Genomic DNA, 19,004 nt, shown 5'->3' on the forward strand with positions numbered 1-19,004 from the left:
TGACAAGGGCTTAATCTCTAAAATATACAAACAACCTATACAACTCAACAGCAAAAAAGCCAACAACCCAGTTGAAAAATGGACAAAAGACCTGAATAGACATTTATCCAAGGAAGATATACAGGTGGCCAGCAAACACATGAAAAAGTGCTCAACATCCCCGATTATTAGAGAAATGCAAATCAAAACTACCATGAGATAACACTCACACCAGTCAGAATGGCCATCATTAATAAGTCCATAAATACCAAATGCTGGAAGGGGTGTGGAGAAAAGGGAACCCTCCTGCACTGTTGGTGGGAATGTAAATTGGTACAGCCATTATGGAGAACAGTATGGAGATACCTTGGAAATCTATACATAGAACGACCATATGACCCAGCAATCCCACTCTTGGGCATATATCCAGACAAAACTTTCCTTTAGAAAGACACATGCACCCGCATGTTCACTGCAGCACTATTCACAATAGCCAAGACATGGAAACAACCCATATGTCCATCAACAGATGATTGGATTAGGAAGATGTGGTATAAATACAGAATGGAATACTACTCAGCCATAAAAAAAGAACAAAAGAATGCCATTTGCAGCAACATGGATGGCACTAGAGACTCATCCTGAGCGAAGTAAGTCAGAGAAAGATAAATACAGTATGATATCACTTATATCTAGACTCTAATACATGGCACAAATGAACCTTTCCACAGAGAAGAAAATCATGAACTTGGAGAATGACTTGTGTTTGCCAAGGGGGAGGGGAAGGGAGCAGGGTGGATTGGGAGCTTGGGGTTAATAAATGCAAACTATTGCCTTTGGAATGGATTAGCAATGAGATCCTTCTGTGTAGCACCGGGAACTATGTCTAGTCACTTATGATGGAGAATGATAATGTGAGAAAATAGAATGTATACATGTATGTATAACTGGGTCACCGTGCTGTACAGTAGAAAATAAAATTGTATTGGAGAAATAACAAGAAAAAACCAACCAATATTGAGCAATTGTGAAATCATAACATTCAGGTAAAAAATAAAAATAATTTGTAAGTTTATCCTTTTGTAATATACTATGCATGTAAAATCTTAAAAGCAAAAGAGTACATGTTATTAGGGGATAAATGTAGCAGTGGCATCAATGCATGGACTCAACCTTAGGATAGTGGTTCCTGCTGAAGAACAGTGGATAGAGCTTTCAACCAAGTCTATGATGTATAAATTTCAAGCAAATATCAGGGAGTATATATTTGATAATAGCAGTTAAATACAAATTTCCCTTTTTTGGTGTATTTGGAACATTTTTTATGATTGCAGGAAAAGAATATCAAATGTTAAGAATCATTCCATGTTATGCAAGGTAAATGTGATTGTGTAAACAGGGTAGGCGGATGCTGCTAAGTTAAACTCTAAAATAACTTTTGGAGTTCCCATTGTGGTGCAGCAGATACAGATCCGACTAGTATCCATGAGGTTGTGGGTTTGATTCCTGGCCTCACTCAGTGGGTCAGGGATCCAGCGTTGCCTTGATCTGTGATGTAGGTTGAAGATGCGGCTTGCTGCGCCTGTGGGGTAGGCCAGCAGCTGTAGTTGTGATTCTACCCCTAGCCTGGGAACTTCCATATGTCGTGGGGGCAGCCCCAAAAAACAATAAATAAATAAATAAAATCACTTCTGAAGGAATCTTTGCTGTTTTCCCTTTTTCCTGTCTTCTTCTATGACTGTGTCCAACCACCTATACCTTGACCAGTTGGTTTTTGCCACGGTATATCCTATATGCACTTCCGTTAAATTTTGTATAATGTGCTAATTACATTTATTTACATCTTATTCTCACCTTGGATACCATAGCTCTTTGAGAGTAGCAGCTGTATCTTGTTTGTGTGTCCATTTGCATAGTTCAGTGCCTAACAAATAGTAAGCACTAAGTAAGTATTTGGTAAATTAAATGACAGGTGACTGAACAGATTTCAGAAGAGGAAGAAATATATAAAGGCTGATTACTCATATTAACCTTTGCCTACATTTTAATTTCGACATTCTTGCAAGAATAGAGTAATAGGGCATCTAGTCAGGCCCTATATGCATTAGTTAAGATTAGATTATGTATAACCTGGGAACCTAAAACATAGTTGTTTCATTAGAAATTTATTTCTGTCACACCAAAAAGAAGGCTGAATTAGGTGATCCAAGGCTGGCTTGGAGTTTCTCCATGCTTCAGGTATCGTTCTGCTCCAGCATCTTTGTTGAGATATATGAACCAAGGTGACAACTTAAATTCCAGCGATATTTTCTTTCTTCCTTTCTTTCCTTTCCTTCCTTTTTTTTCATCTTTTTTGTTATTCTTTTAAGTAAGCCTAAAGAAAGAAGGTAAGGGGACAAGATTTACTTACCTTTACTTTTGAAAGACTTCACAGATGTTCCCTACAAATTTGCCATATATCTCCTTGACTAGTACATAGTCGTATGGCCTCATCAAGCTGGAGAAGGGGCTGGGAAATATCTTTAAGTTGGACAACAATGTTTCTAGCTAAAACTCATGGTTCTGCTACTGAAGAACAGAGGAGAGCATGGACATTGAAATACAACCAGCAGCCTCTGAAGCTTTAATCAGCTATGGATACTAAGAAGAGAAAGAAGAGTAGGTTCCAGGGAAAGCTTTTTAGTTTACTATTTGTATAAGCCTGCTCATGAACTAACCAAAATTAAAATATTTTGTATTTAACCTAGTTCCTGTTAACCTCCATTTTTGTCTCAAGTACAAGATATCATCAACATGTCCATGTTTTAGACTGCTACTTAGAGAAATCAATGTTAAATCAAATTTAATAGGATTTCCTTGCTTTTTTTTTCTTCTACCATGTCATATATTTTAAACTAAGAAATAGTTTGAATTTTGGTTCTAGGGATATGCTTATAAATTTGGCATCAGCCAAAGTCGTAACCTTGGGGAAAAAAAAATGAGGTGCTGGTAGATTAAGAAGCTGATGTCTAGTAGAAAATTAATCCATAAATAGTCAGAAATTTTTCTTTGAGCATGTCACTGTTCTGGATATTGACTCTTTTCTCTAGCTTGTAAAATAAAGTTGTAATGAAAAGTTTTAATCTTTGGAGATTGAAAAATTGCTTCACATGAGTCCATTTCCTTCCAGGCTCTAAATTATCTTGGTATTCAGCCCACAAAGGAACAACACCGGGCGCTGAGACGGCAAGTGCAAGTGGACTCAAAGGGGACAGTGTCTTTTGGAGGTAACATGACGTTCATCATATTGTATCAAGGTAGAAACTTGGTCTAAGAATTATTGTGGCCCATTTTCAATGAGTGCCTCTTTAGAAGGAGAGAAGGAAAAATAAAAGCACATCTATTTCAGGTTCCTTCACCAGTACTCTGAAAACTCAGCTGTAATTTCTGGCCTGGGTGGGTCAGCAAAAAGGAGAACTTTCTTAGCCTCTTTTAACTTTAAAATATCATCACTATTGGTTTTTTTATTTTTAATTTATTGTATAAATACCGCTTTAGTAATAACAAAAGAAAACAGCTCTATTCTGCTACTATGAAATTCTAATTTTTTTTCAACTAGTATGATATAATAAATGTTTTCATGATGCTGTATTTTTTTTTTTTTTTTGCTTTTTATTGCCACAAGTGCGGCACATAGAAGTTCCCAGGCTGAGGGTCAAATCGGAGCTACAGCTGCCAGCCTACACCACAGCCACAGCAATGCCAGATCTGAGCCACGTCTGTGACCTACATCACAGCTTATGGCAATGCTGGATCCTTAACCCCCTGAGCGAGGCCAGGAATCAAACCCACATCCTCATGGATCATAGTTAGGTTCATTACCGCTGAACCACAGTGGAAACACTGTGATGCTATAGTCTTATTATTATATAATTATTTTTAAAGATAGCATAATGTTGATATACTATAATATTAAAACTTTCCATTGTTGGGCATTTTGATGGCTTTTCATTAACTGGTAATATAAATACTTCTGTGTTTAACATAGCTTTTTCCTTCTTTCTCTTAGGATAAGTCCCCACAAGTGGCTTATACTTTTGAAATGTATTGACAAATTGTTTTCCAGAGATATTTTACACACATGCTTGTTTTGCCACTAGTAATGTTTATATGTAATAGGTTTTGTATCTTTGATAGCATTAAATATTTAATTTTTTTTCTTATATAGCAGTGCAACATTATATCATTTTTAAAGTATCTGCATTGCTAAAGAAAGAAATTTGGTGGTTTGAAGTAATGGAAAAAAAAGATATATTTGCTTCTCTCTCTTCCTGATATCATCCCAAAATAATGAGAACAAAAACAGAAATACATGTATAACTAAAACCACAATATAAGTGCAGAAAGTAGATGAGGAAAGTAAGTACATTAGTGAGCAGAGGCATGTGAAGTCCAAGTCCGAATAGACGTGAGAATCGCAATGGGGAGCAAGCTGATTCCTGGAAAGACTTAGGAAGTGAAAGCATCAGGTACTTCAGGTTGCATATAGGCAGGGAATTTAAAACAATTGTTAGAAATCAGTATAAAGGAACAATTATATATAGTGTTTCTTGCCCCCCTCTCAAGCAATCCAGCAACCACCACTCCCTTACCTTTGCAGAGGAAAATAAATATATTCTTTTGAGAAATTAAACCAGAGAGGTTCTGGACCTGTACTTGCCAGCAGCTAAGAAATTTATGGACATGTATGGTGAATTATCACTCATAAAACACACCTAGGTTGCTCAGTGATATTTGCAACCATGTTTATAGGCAATAGGTTGTAGGATTCTCTCTGAAGAAGCTGAACAAAATACCAAAATAGTCAGACACCCGATTGCTCTGTAGTGAAACCCGCTAGTTGACAAAGGGAATTGGTTATGCACGCAAAACCTCCCATCAGTGATTTAGTGCCTGATTCTTCTTAAATATGAACTTAAAGCTACAGGTCACCAGACATTTGGAGAAATCCTCCAACATAAAATATAGATTCCCCAAAATATCAATCAGACAGATAGAAAAAGAGGTACTCAGAAAAATAAATAAATATTGCAAAAGCAGATGAGAACTTCAGATAAACCATAATTAGCATCTTTAAAAAGATAAGCAAAACTAAGGCATCCATGAAATAAGAATAGGATATTGTAAAATGAGAACAATTAAAAGTATCATTGGAAATTAAAAGTATAATAACCAAAATTTTAAAAGTTGAAGATAGATCCATGTCCAAAGAAGCTTATGGTTTGCTAAGATGGCATCAGACAGTATTATATAACAATCAAGAGAGTATGCCTTCGAGTCAGACCTTAAATGGAGTCTTGCTATGCTGCTTATTTGCCAAGTAGCCTTGGGAAGTTTAAGACAGTTAATTTATCTTAGCCCTAAACAGCAAAATGGAGAGGGTAAGAGGACCTACCTCAGAAAATTTTGAAGATGAAATTGCAAAGTGCCATGCCTAGCACGTTGAGACTGTTAAAGAAACATTAGCTGCTATTATTATTATTATTGTTAAACGTTGGGTTCTTTCAGCTAGAAAAGCTGTAAATCATAATGTTGTCATATGTTTCAGAAAAAGTTCAACTCAAAGGAGTTGAAGAGATAATTATGCCTGTGATATGTTTTATCATCATAATATGATTTATTAACTTCAGCACAGTTAAATGAAGTGAGTGAAAACCAGTTTATCTCTCACTTCTTATGTGAACTTAAATCTATCTGCCATTCAGTTAATTCTATGTTAAGGTAATTTTACAAGTTAAATTTTAAGCATCAGTTTTAACACCTAGCTTCAACTTCATATAGAAAAAGGTAAGTTTTACTTAGATGAGGTTAAATGCTATATTCTTATTAAAATATGTTCCATTTTAGATTTTGTCCAGGTTGCCAGAAACTTGTTTTCCTTGCAGTTGGATGAAGTAAATGTTGGTGCACATGAAATTTCCAACATATTAGATTCACAGGTAGAGAATGCCCTGTAAAATTGTCTTGATTGCACTTAAATCATAAGTCTTGAATGTTATGTGTCGTATATATTGGCTTTTTTCATCTTTTTACTTTTCAAAAAATAAATTATACAAGTAATACATACTTCTTGGATAAATATATAACATATAGATAATTTAAAATCAAAAGTAAAGTTTTATCTTGATCTCCTCTATCCTCCTTTTTCACTGTTCCCTCCTGCTACTCCCATATTTAAATTTACCACAGAAAAGTACCCAGATCATAAGTGTATATACCCTCTGAAATTTTACAGTCTGAACCATCCTCGTGTAATCAGCATCCACATCAAGAAGTCAATGTTAAAGAAACTACCAGGACACTGATGCTCTCTTACCCCCATGTTCCTTTCTTTCCTTTTTTTTTCTTTCTTTCTTTTTTTTTTTTTTTTTTGTCTTTTTAGGGCCTTGGAGATTACCAAGCTAGGGGTTGAATCCTGTGGCATATGGAGATTACCAAGCTAGGGGTTGAATCGGAACCATAGGTGCCGGCCTACACCACAGCCGTAGCAATGCCAGATCCAAGCTGCATCTGCAACCTGTGCCGCAGCTCAGGGCAACACCGGATCCTTAACCCACTGAGCAAGGGCAGAGATTGAACCTGCATCCTCATGGATACTAGGCAGATTTGTTTCCGCCAAGCCGCCACAGTGGGAACTCCCCATGTTCCTTTCTAATTGCTTGTGCTCTTAGGTTTTCTAGGTAGACATTTGAAATTAATTACGCTTTTCTCTCTTTCACACTTTTTATTTTCTCTGAATACTCTTTAATAGGAGCTACGAAAATGAGCAATAAATTAATTTCCATGATATTTGAGCCACTTTACATTTTTAGTTTTGTAAAAGAAGTTAGCATTATCTTAATGAATAATTTTAGAGTTGACCCTGTAACAACACAGGTTTGAACTACACGTATCCACTTATACATGGATTTTTTTCAGTAACATGTACTGTAGCACTTACTGCATGACCTAAGTTTGGTTAAATCCTTGGGTGCAAAACTGTGGATATGGAGGGCCTACTGTAAAGTCATACTCAGATTTTTCCACTTAGTGGAGGCTTGGTGTCCGTTACCCCTTGCATTATTCACGGGTCAGCTATATACCCTTCCAGTTCTCCTGAAACCATTTAAATAATAGAAACTGTATCTGTTCCTTGAAGATTTGGAAGTGTTTCATATGCCAAGTGATTTGTGCCTGTATCTTTCAAGAGAGGAGCCATTTCCTACTAATTTTAATGCCTTATATGGTTGTTCTATTCAATTTTTTGCCCTTTTCTTGAATAATTTTGTTAACGTACATCTTCCTATAAAAATTTTCCTTTTATCAAGATATTAGAATTTATCAGATACTAACATGGGATTTTTTTAGGTTTTTAATCTTTATCTTTGATGATATTGCTTTTTATTTTATAGATATACTGAACAATTTTTACAAAGTAATCACACCCATTAGTTTTTCTAGGCCATATTTTAATAGTAACTCAACAGTGTATGTTTCCATTGTACATGCTTCTTTGAGCCTTATTTTAAGTTGTTTTAAATGTTTTTTTTTTTTTTTAGTTATGTAGTTTGTTCCCTTTTGCTAATTTCCAGTTTAATTCTACTAAGATTAAAAACATATTCTATATGGTATTGGTCCTTTGACCATACACCTAGCATAGATTCAATTTTATGAAATGTTTCCCATCTTGTGAAAAGCATGTATATTCTGCACTTGTTGGATGCAGTGCTCTCTATATGTTATTTGGGCTAAGGTTGTTAATCATGTGGTTCAGATTTTCTTTTTTCTTTTTCTTTTATTTTCTTTCCTTTTTTTTTTTTTGCCTTTTCTAGGGCTAGTCCCACGGCATATGGAGATTCCCAGGCTAGGGGCCTAATCAGAGCTGTAGCTGCTGGCCTATGCCAGAGCCACAGCAACATGGGATCCGAGCCACGTGTGCAGCCTACACCACAGCTCACAGTAACACAGGATCCTTAACCCACTGAGCAAAGCCAAGGATCAAACCTGCATCCTCACGGATTCCAGTCAGATTTGTTTCCACGGAGCCACAATAGGAACTCTGGTTCAAATTTTCTACTTCCTTTTTAAAAATATTTTCTATTTCCTTACCCATTTTTTGGTCCTCTTTATTGTATTCTCTGTTGCAGAGAAAGAAATGTTTTAAAATCTCTTCCATTTAGTTCTGCTAATTTTTACTTTACATGTCATAAGGCTGTGTTATAAGGTGTATACAATTTTAGTATTATTGTATTCTGACAGGTTTTGAATCTCTTCATCTCTAGAATGTTTCTTGCCTTGGAGTTCTCCTGTAGCATAATGGGTTAAGGATCCAGTGGTGTCACTGCAGAGACTTGGGTCGCTGCTGTGGCTCAGGTTTGATTCCCTGGCTGGGGAACTTCCACATGCCACAGGATATAGCCCAAAAAAAAAAAAAAAAAAAAAAAAAGACCCAGGAGTTCCCGTTGTGATGCAGTGGTTAATGAATCCGACTGGGAACCATGAGGTTGCGGGTTCGATCCCTGCCCTTGCTCAGTGGGTTAAGGATCCAGCGTTGCCGTGAGCTGTGGTGTAGGTTGCAGACGCGGCTCGGATCCTGCATTGCTGTGGCTCTGGCATAGGCCGGCAGCTATAGCTCCGATTAGACCCCTGGCCTGGGAACCTCCATATGCCGCGGGAGCGGCCCAAGAAATGGCAAAAAGACAAAAACAAAAAACAAAAAAAAACAAAAAACCAAGCCAAGAGAATATTTCTTGCTTTACAATTAACTTGGCTAATTGTGTAGCTATACCACCTTTCTTTTGGTTGGTGGTTTGGTTTGGTTTTCAATTATGTAAATAAAGTGTTTCAAGTTATAGTTAAGGTACAGTTAAGGTATTAGTTTCAGGTGTACAACAGAGAATGATATTTTTATGTATTATGAAATGATCAAAATAAAACCACTTACCATCTATTACCATCCAGGGTTGTTAACAATATTATTGACTATGTTCCCTATATATTCATTACATCCTTATGACTTATTTATTTTATAGCTAGAAGTTTGTACCTCTTAATCTCCTTCACCTATTTTTCATCCACCTCCGCCTACCTCCCCTCTAACAACCACTTGCTTGTTCTATGCATCTGTGAATCTGTTTTTGTTGTTTTGTTCACTTTGTCTTATTTCTTAGGTTCCACATGTAAATAAGATCATATGGTATTTGTTTTTTTCTGAGTTATTTCACTTAGCATAATATCCTTCAAGTCTATCCATGTTATGACAAATGGAAAGATTCGTTCTTTTTTATGGCTAAGGAGTATTATATATGTATATATACACATGCCACATCTTTATTTATTCCTCTATCGATGGACATTTCAGTTTCTTCTATGTCTTGGCTGTTGTAAATGTTGCTGCGACAAAATAGGGGTACATCTATCTTTTTGAATTAGTGTTTTATTTTTCTTCAGATGAATACCCATAAGTGGAGTTGATGATCTTATGGTAGTTTTCTTTTTAGTTTTTTGAGGAACCTCCATACTGTTTTCCAAATGGCTGCAATCAGCAGTGCTTGAGGGTTCCTTTTCTCCACATCCTCCCCAACGCTTGTTGTTTGTTGTCTTTTTGATAATAACCATTGTGATAGATGTGAAGTGGTATCTCATTATAGTTTTCATATGCATTTCCCTAATGTTTAGTGATATTGAACACCTTTCCATGGTCCTATTGGCCCTCTGTATATATTCTTTGGAAAATATCTATTCAGATCCTCTTCCATTTTTTTTTTGTCTTTTTACCATTTCTTGGGGCGCCCCTGTGGCATATGGAGGTTCCCAGGCTAGGGGTCCAATTGGAGCTGTAGCCACCAGTCTACACCATAGCCACAGCAATGCGGGATCCGAGCCGCGTCTGCAACCTACACCACAGCTCACGGCAATGCCGGATCCTTAACCCACTGAGCGAGGTCAGGGATTGAACCTGCAACTTCATGGTTCCTAGTCAGATTTGTTAACCACTGAGTCATGACCAGAACTCCCCTCTTCCCTTTTTTTATCAATGAATTTTATTACATTTATATTTGTACAACAGTCATCACAACCCAATTGTATAGCATTTCCATCCCAAACCTCCAGCCCATCCCCTTAACCCCCAACCTGTCTCCTTTGGAAACCATAAGTTTTTTAAAGTCTGTGAGTCAGTATCTGTTCTGCAAAGAAGTTCATTGTGTCCTTTTTTTAGATTCCACATGTAAGTGATAGCATATGATGTTGGTGTCTCACTGTCTGACTAAAGTCACTTAACGTGACAATTTCTATGTCCATCCATGTTCCTGCAAATGCCGTTATTTCTTTCCTTTTAATGGCTGAATAATATTCCTTTGTCTATATGTACCACATCTTTATCCACTCCACTGTCAATGGACATTTAGGTTGTTTCCATATCTTGACTATTGTATATAGTGCTGCAGTGAACATTGGAGTACATGTATTTTTTGAGTCATGGTTTTCTCTGGGTAGATGCCCAGGAGTGGGGTTGCTGGTTCAAATGGTAATTCTATTTTTAGTTTCCTGAGAAATCTCCATACTGTTTTCTCCAGTGGTTGCACCAATTAGCATTCCTACCAATAGTGTAATAGGGTTCTCTTTTCTCCACACCCTTTCCAAATTACTCTTTGTAGACTTTTGATTATGAGCATTCTGGCCAGTGTAAGGTGGTACCTCATAGTAGTTTTGATTTGCTTTTCTCTAATAATGAGTGACGTTGAACATCTTTTCATGTGTTTTTTGGCCATCTATATGTCTTCTTTGGAAAATTTTCTGTTTAGATCTTCTGCCCATTTTTTGATAGGGTTTGTTTTTTTGGTATTGAGCTACAAAAGGTGTTTATAAATTTTAGAGATTAATCCCTTGTCAGTCTCTTCATTTGCAAATATTTTCTCCCATTCTATGGGTTGTCTTTTCACTTTGTATAGGGTTTCCTCTGCTGTGCTTTAAATTTAATTACATCCCATTTGTTTATTTTTGTTTATCTTGTCATTACTCTAAGAGGTGGATCTGAGAAGATTTTGCTGTGGTTTAGTTGGTCAGTCTTTGGCCTGTGTTTTCCTCTAAGAGTTTTATAGTATCTTTTCTGATATTTAGGTCTTTAATCCATTTTGAGTTTATTTTTGTGTATGGTGTTAGGAAATGTTCTAATTTCATTCTTTTACATGTAGTTATCCAGTTTTCTCAGCACCAGTTATTGAACAGCCTGTTTTTTTTCTATTGTATTTTCTTGCCTCCTTTATCATAGATAGGTTGATGGTAGGTGCGTGGATTTAATTCTTGGCTTTCTATCCTGTTCCACTGATCTATAGTTCTGTCTTTGTGCCAGTACCATATGGTTTTGATGACTGTAGCTTTGTAGTATAGTCTGAAGTCAGGGAGCCTGATTCCTCCAGCTCCATTTTTCTTTCTCAGGATGGCTTTGGCTAATCTGGGTCTTTTGTGCTTCCAAACAAACTTTAAAATATTTTGTTCTAGATCTATGAAAAATGTCCTTGATAGGAATTTCATTGAGTTTGTAGATTGCCTTGGGTAGTATGGTCATTTTGATCATATTAAAGGCATAGTATGTCTTTACATCTGTTTGTGTCATATTTTATTTCTTTCACCAGTGTCTTATAGTTTTCAGGGTACAGGTCTTTTGTCTCTTTAGGTAGGTCTACTCCTAAGTATTTTATTCTTTTTGATGCAATGGTAAATGGGATTGTTTCCCTAATATCTATTTCCAATCATTCGTTGTTAGTATATAGAAATGCAGTTGATTTACGTGTATTCTACAACTTTGCCAAATTCATTGATGAGCTCTAATAGTTTTCTTGCAGTGTCTTTAGGATTTTCTAGGTATAGTATCATGTCATCTGCAAACAGTGATAGTTTTACTTCTTCCTTTCCAGTTTGGATTCCTTTTATTTCTTTTTATTCTCTGATTGCCATGGCTAGGACTTCCCAAACTAGGACTTCGAAGATGAAATAGAAAAGATGGATGGACCAATCACAAGTACTGAAATTGAAACTGTGATTAAAAAACTTCCAACAAACAAAAGTCCAGGACCAGATGGCTTCACAGGTGAATTCTGTCAAACATTTAGAGATGAGCTAACACCTGTCCTTCTGAAACTATTCCAAAAAATCGCAGCGGAAGGAACACTCCCAAACTCATTCTATGAGGCCACCATCACCCTGATACCAAAACCAGGCAAAGATATCACAAAAAAAGAAAATTATAGTCCAATATCACTGATAAACATAGATGCAAAAATCCTCAACAAAATACTAGCAAACCACCTCCAACAATACATGATCAAGTGGGATTTATCCCAAGGATGCAAGGATTCTTCAATATCTTTAATCAGTGTGATATATCACATTAACAAACTGAAGAATAAAAACCATGTGATCTTCTCAATAGATACAGAAAAAGCTTTTGACAAAATCCAACAACCATTTCTGGTAAAAACTCTTCAGAAAGTGGGCATAGAGGGAACCTACCTCGACATAATAAAGGCCATATATGACAAACTACAGCTAATATCATTCTCAGTGGTGAAAAGCTGAAAGAATTCCCGCTGAGATTAGGAATAAGACAAGGATGTCTGCTCTTGCCCATTTTCACTTGGGCTTTTTGTTCTTTGATAATGAGTTCTATGAGTTCTTTTTATATTTTGGATATCAACCCCTTATTGAATATATCATTTGCAAATCACTTCTCTCATTCCGTAAGTTGCCTTTTTGTTTTGCTGGTGGTTTCATTTGCTCTGCAAAAGCTTTTTAGTTTGATGTAGTCTCATTTTTTTATTTGTTTAAGATTTTTATGTTTCTATTATAGTTACTATATTATAGTTATTATATATACATACATTCTTTTTCTCACATTATCCTCCATCATGTTCCATCACAAGTGACTAGATATAGTTCCCTGTGCTACACAGCAGGATCTCATTGCCTATCCACTCCAAATAAAATAGTTTGTATCTACTAGCCCCAAACTCCCAGTCCATCCCACTTCTTCCCTCCCCCCGCCTTGGCAACCACATGTCTGTTCTCCATTTTTTTAATTTTTGCTTTTGTTGCCCTTGCTTGAGGAAACACCCCCAAAAATATTCTAAGGCTGATGTTGGAGATCACACTGCCATTGTTTTCTTCTAGGAGTTTCATAGTCTTAAATTCACTTTGTGTTTCTTTTTATATATGATGTAATAAAGTCCAGTTTATCATTTTGCGTATAACTGTCCAATTTTCTGAACATCATTTATCAAAGAGACTGTCATTTCCCCATTATATATTCTTGTCTCTTAATGCTGTAGATTAATTGACTATGTGGGTTTATTTCTGGGCTCTTGATTCTGTTCCAGTGATCTATGTCTCTGTTTTTGTGCTGGTACCATACTTTCATTACTATAGTGTATTTTTTGTGTATCCGTTGAAGGTTTTTGATTTGTGGTTACTATGAAGTTTTTAGATATCAACTGTATGTATAGCCATCTATTTTAAGCTGATAGTCACTTAAATTTGAAGGCATTCTAAAAGTACTACATTTTTACTCTCCCTGCCCTCTCGTTTTAACATTTTTGATGTTATGTTTTACACCTTATTATTTTCTGAATCCCTTAACTAATTACTGTAGCTATAGTTGATTTTACTGCTTTTGTCTTTTAACCTTCATACCAGTTTTTAAGTGGCTGATCCTTTACTATATATTTGCCTTTACCAGTGGGAATTTTTCCTTCTAAGTTTGTCTTATTTCTAGTTGTGACTTTTTCTTTTCTACTTAAAGCATACCCTTAAAATTTCTTGTCAGGCTGATTTAATGGCAGTGAACTTCTTTATGTTTGTCTGGGAAACTCTTTATCTCTCTTTCAATTCTAAATGATAACTTTGGCAAATAGGGTATTCTAGGTTATATGGTTTTTGTTTTGTTTTGTTTTGTTTCTTCTCTCAGCACTTTAAATATATTATGCTGCTCCCTCTGGCCTGTAAATTTTCTATTGAAAAAAATCAGTTAATTGTCTCATGGGGTTCCCCTTGTATGCAATTAGTTATTTTTCTCCTGCTGCCTGTTTAACTTTTGCCATTTAAATTATAATATATCTTGGTAAGAGTCTCTTTGGGTTTATCTTGTTTAGGATATTGTGCTTCCTGTACCTGGATGTCTGTTTTCTTTTCCTGGTTGGAAAAGCATTTATTTCATTTTTTTATCTTAAAGAAGCTTTTATTTCTTCACATAAGTCTTTGGATTTCTCTTTTCTTCTTCTGAGACCCCTATAATGTAAATGTGGTACTCTTGATGTTGCCCTCAAGATCTCTTAAACTCTCTTCATTTTTTTTTCTTATTTTTGACATTTAGATTGGGTGTTTTCCACTATTCTGTCTTCCAGGTTACTTATCTGTTCTTCAGTATCATCTAATCTGACATTGTCTCTGCTATATTCCCTTTATTGTTTTCTTCAGCTCTGATTGGTTCTTATATTTTCTAAGTCTTTGTTGAGGTTCTTACTGTGTTCCTCCATTCTTCTCCTGAGTTTGGTAAGTATCCTTACTTGTGGCCATTTCCTTGAACTCTTTATCAGGTAAAATACTTATCTCCATTTCATTAAGGTTTTTATCTGGGGTTTCATTTTGTTCTTTCATTTGAGTCATATTCCTCTGTCTCCTCATTTTGTTTGGCTTTTGGGTTTTGTTTCCATAAATTAGGCCAAACAGTTTTGTTTCCATAATATAGGCAAAACAGCTATCTCTATGGTCTTCTGAATGCACATGCACTGAATTTATATCTTTTGAATGACATAAAATACATTTTATGTATTTTTTTTCCTAATACAAACCTTATTGATCTTTTGTTAGATTTACTTCTAGCTACCATATACTTTATTTGCCATTATAATAACTAGTGAATTTTTTGTAAGGCTTTAATTTTTTTTTTAGAGCCGTTTCAAGTTCATAGCAAAATTAAGAGGAAAGTGCAGAAATTTCCTCCACTGGAGGATTGTTAGAATTGATGAACCTACACTGACACATCATCATCACCCAAAGTTCATAGTTTACATTATGGTTCACTCTTGGTGTTATGCCTTCTTTGGGGTTTGGACAAATGTATAATAACATGCATCAATAAATATGGTATCATATAGAGTATTATTATGCAAAAAATTCTCCGTACACTGCCTGGGACCTCTCTGTAACCTCACTCCCCACCCATGGCAACCACTGATCCTTTTATTGTCTCCATAGTTTGGCCCTTTCCAGAATGTCATATTCCTAGCCATCATACGGTATGTAGCCTTTTTAGATTGGCTTGGTTTCTCTATGTCTTTTCATTTCTTTTTAGCACAGATTAATATCATTATCTGGATGTTTATCCATTTACCTACTGAAGAACATCTTGGTTGCTTCATGTTTTGGTAATTATGAATAAAACTGCTATAAATGTCCATGTGCAAGTTTTTGTGTGGACATAAATTTTCAACTCTTTGGATAAATACCAATAACTCAGTTGCTGGACTATATGGTAAGAGGTTGTTTAATTTTGAAAGAAACTTCCAAACTGTCTTTGAAAATGGCTGTACTAATTTGCATTCCCACCAGCAATGAAAGTTCCCAAAGACCTAGTTGTTTGGAGCTCTCCTGGTTCTCCCAGAATTGAGGCACTGATCTAGCAGAACTAAGTCTGTAGCTTTTGGAGTAGGAAAACTCACGCTGTGAGAGCATGGTTTTCCTTCCACTGATTCAGTTTTTATGTATTTATCTATCTAATGTTGACAGGAGAGTATTGTTATCTAATTGCCAACCAGTTTTAAAAGCTACCATACCCATATTTGATGAGGAAAAGCAAGTCATTGGGTGGCCTACAACATCAAAAGGAATTTAGAGTACTTTGTATGAGCAAGCAAAGTTTTCTTAGCAGCTGTAAAGAAATACTCATGCTCTAAATTAGTAATTTACTTCTTTTGTACCAATATTATTTTATGGCAGATAAGAATGTATTCAATCTGTGGCATTTTGATAGCAAAAGCAGAGTGACAGTGGTAATCATGCAAGGTCTACATGCCAATAATTTCCTGTTTGTGGCTTCATATCATATATTGTGCAAGAGGCATTATATCAGTTTACAAGAATTCTTTTGTTGTATTTCTGCTTGTCAGCACACAGAAAAATCCCCATAAAATGTTGGCTTTTTTTTTTTTCACCTGAATCCACAAATCCATAAAAAGCATATGTTTTACTTCATCATACTCACATACATAACTGCAACAAATGTCTCAAAACATTACATATGTTGTCTACATCATCATATATTTAATATTTAGTTCTATTTAATTAAATATTTGGTCTTATAATTTACTAATGAATCATGCAGCACAGTTTGAAAAATACTCTAAAAATCACTACTTGTCAAGCAGCTCACCAGAAACAAGTTAAAAATATTTTACAGTATAATACCCAATTTTTTTGAGTTTAAATAACATTATAGTGCTCATCTAAAGTAGTATGTCCACTGATCTGAGATCAGGATACTGACAGACTGTGAAGGTGGGGAAATTACACTCTGATCACCCCCTCAACCATCTCATCTTAAACAACAGGCAGATTTTATAATCCATCTGTTAAGGATTCTTGTTTTATACTCATATGTTTCCCTTTTTTGACTTGTATTTTCCTTAATTTATCTTTTAAAAATAAAATTTTTACTGAAGCATAATGGACATAAAGTACAAAAATCTGAAGTGTACAATTGCATGAATTTATATTAGTATCTCGTGTAATCACCACTCAAAAGGCTCCTTCCTGCCAACTTCCCAGCCTGCCACCACTCCCACTTATACAGTGCAGCCACTATTCTGACTCATATCAGCATAGCTTACTTTTGCCTATTCTTGCTCTTTATAATAAATAGGATCATGCAATGTGTACTCCTTTGTAACTAGCTTCATTTGCTAATCATTTTGTTTGACTCATAATATTTCTTGAGATGTTATCTTTTTTAAAGGAAGAGTTTGTGAGTCAGTCCTATTTTTGTTTGGTTGATGAAAAACTTTTGGTTGGTGTAATATGACATTTAGAACCAAAAATATAATTATCCGGCTGTGTTTCTAATCATCATTGCTATATTAAAAAATTCACATAGTGCTACACCTGCTGCTGGCACAAGATTATTCTCAAAAAAGGCAAGGTTGAAGCCTACATTTAGAAGTACTCTAAACTTAGCATCAGCAGACTATAGTTGATGTTAGTATGATAGATTTATCACACTAATCAAATGTCATAAATGGATCTTAAAAATCACAGAGAGAACACTATAAATGTCTCAATGTTGAATTTTCGCAATTAGGGTTCTTGCTAAATCAATTAAGTGGACTGTATTTTAACAAGTGAAATAGAATAGAATGGAAAATATCAGTGTGAACCGTATATGATAAAAGTGAGTAATGTTGGGTTGTGATATAAATTGTATTTCTCACTATGTGTAGCAGTAAATACTTTATAGCCAACTTCACTATATACTCATCTGTAAAATATTAACTGTATATTGAACAACTATAGTGTGTGTGGCATTATGTTAGGTGCTCCAGCACATGTTATTTAGATAAATAAAACAGTCGAGGCTGTCCCTTAAAGAATTTAGGGTATAGTATAAGGATATTCACATATGTAAATAATTAAAGTTTAAAAATGCATTGTGATAAGGCCAAAGTAGTAATAGAGCTTAGAACATTCAGAGAAGATTCAAAACAGAGTTGGCATTTGAGTGAGTTTTGAATGATAAATATGATTTTATTTGCTCAAAGAGGTGACTGGAGCTTGATAAGCATATTAGCATGAAAAAAAAATGTATATAATGGGATAGTAGCCAGAGAGTAATCTACTTTTTAAAAAGATAATTGGGTACATGCAGGTCAGTGAAGGAAGTTAGGTCTGGAAGAGTAAATATTAGACATTTGTATTTGTATTTAAGTGGGAATTGTGACATGAACAATGTGATGTTTTAGAAATAGTAAATTTATAGTAGTATTGGTTATATTGGAAGGGATTAATCTGGTGGTTGGTAATCTAGACAAAGGACAAAGGAAAGAATCCAAATATGGAATAATAACAGCTAAACTATGGTGAAGGTGAGTATATAAAAGAATGGAGAGACAGATCCAAGGTATTTACCTAAACAGCAAGAGCGTCATCAGTGAGGTTTGCATTTCTGTGTAAGAACCAAGGGAGAATGAATTAAAGATAACTCCGAAGTTTTTATTTGGATGATTAATGGCATGTTGGTACTGTTATTAGAAAGAGGGAATAAGAAGAGAAAGCTAGTGAAGATGATGGGTTGTGTTCTAGAAAGAGTAAGTTCAAGATGCTGACAGGTATAAATAACCAAAAGGCAATTGGGGAGTTCCCATCGTGGCTTAGGAACCATGAGGTTGCGGGTTCGATCCCTGGCCTTGTTCAGTGGGTTAAGGATCCGGTGTCGCCGTGAGCTGTGGTATAGGTCGCAGACGCAGCTTGGATCCCAAGTTGCTGTGACTGTGGCATAGGCTGCTGGCTACAGCTCTGATTAGACCCCTAGCCTCGGAACCCTCATATGCCGTGGGTGCAGCCCTAGAAAAGACAGAAAAGGGGGGGGGCAATTGGAAATAAGGAACTGGGTACCAGGAAAGGGATTTGGGAATTATCTGGAGGGTGATAGTTATGGTAGCATGGCAGTGAATGTTATCACTCAGAGAGAGCTTGTAGAGAAGGTGTTGGAAAGGGATAAACTTTGGGGAACTTCTGCTTACCCATTTAAATAGTAGAAATTAAATTAAGTCATTAGAAACAGCCTAAATATTCCAAGGTAGATGAGACACTGCAATATCAAAAACCTAGGGAAGAGAAAGTTGTTTTGTTCTGTTTAAGATGAATTGAGGTTGGAGATGCAGCCAGTGGAATAGCGACTATTCAAAATTGGCCCAGGTCAGATAACTTAAAAGGTATGATGGTGGAGCAACAGTGAAAGG

At 35.7% G+C, this 19,004-nt stretch overlaps 1 protein-coding gene across 2 annotated transcripts in view; it reads left to right on the forward strand.

Moving 5' to 3' along the window:
• The window catches only part of STXBP4 (syntaxin binding protein 4), a 191,474-nt gene that overhangs the window by 57,004 nt on the left and 115,466 nt on the right, over positions 1 to 19,004 (forward strand). For both annotated transcript variants that reach the window (XM_047759350.1, XM_047759351.1), the window contains exons 10-11: positions 3,149 to 3,245; positions 5,866 to 5,957. In XM_047759350.1, coding sequence (XP_047615306.1) covers positions 3,149 to 3,245; positions 5,866 to 5,957 — 189 coding nt within the window. The remainder of the gene's footprint in view (positions 1 to 3,148; positions 3,246 to 5,865; positions 5,958 to 19,004) is intronic.

This window comes from Phacochoerus africanus, chromosome 14 (genome assembly GCF_016906955.1).
Source record: "Phacochoerus africanus isolate WHEZ1 chromosome 14, ROS_Pafr_v1, whole genome shotgun sequence".
NCBI classification, from domain to species: Eukaryota; Metazoa; Chordata; class Mammalia; order Artiodactyla; family Suidae; genus Phacochoerus; species Phacochoerus africanus.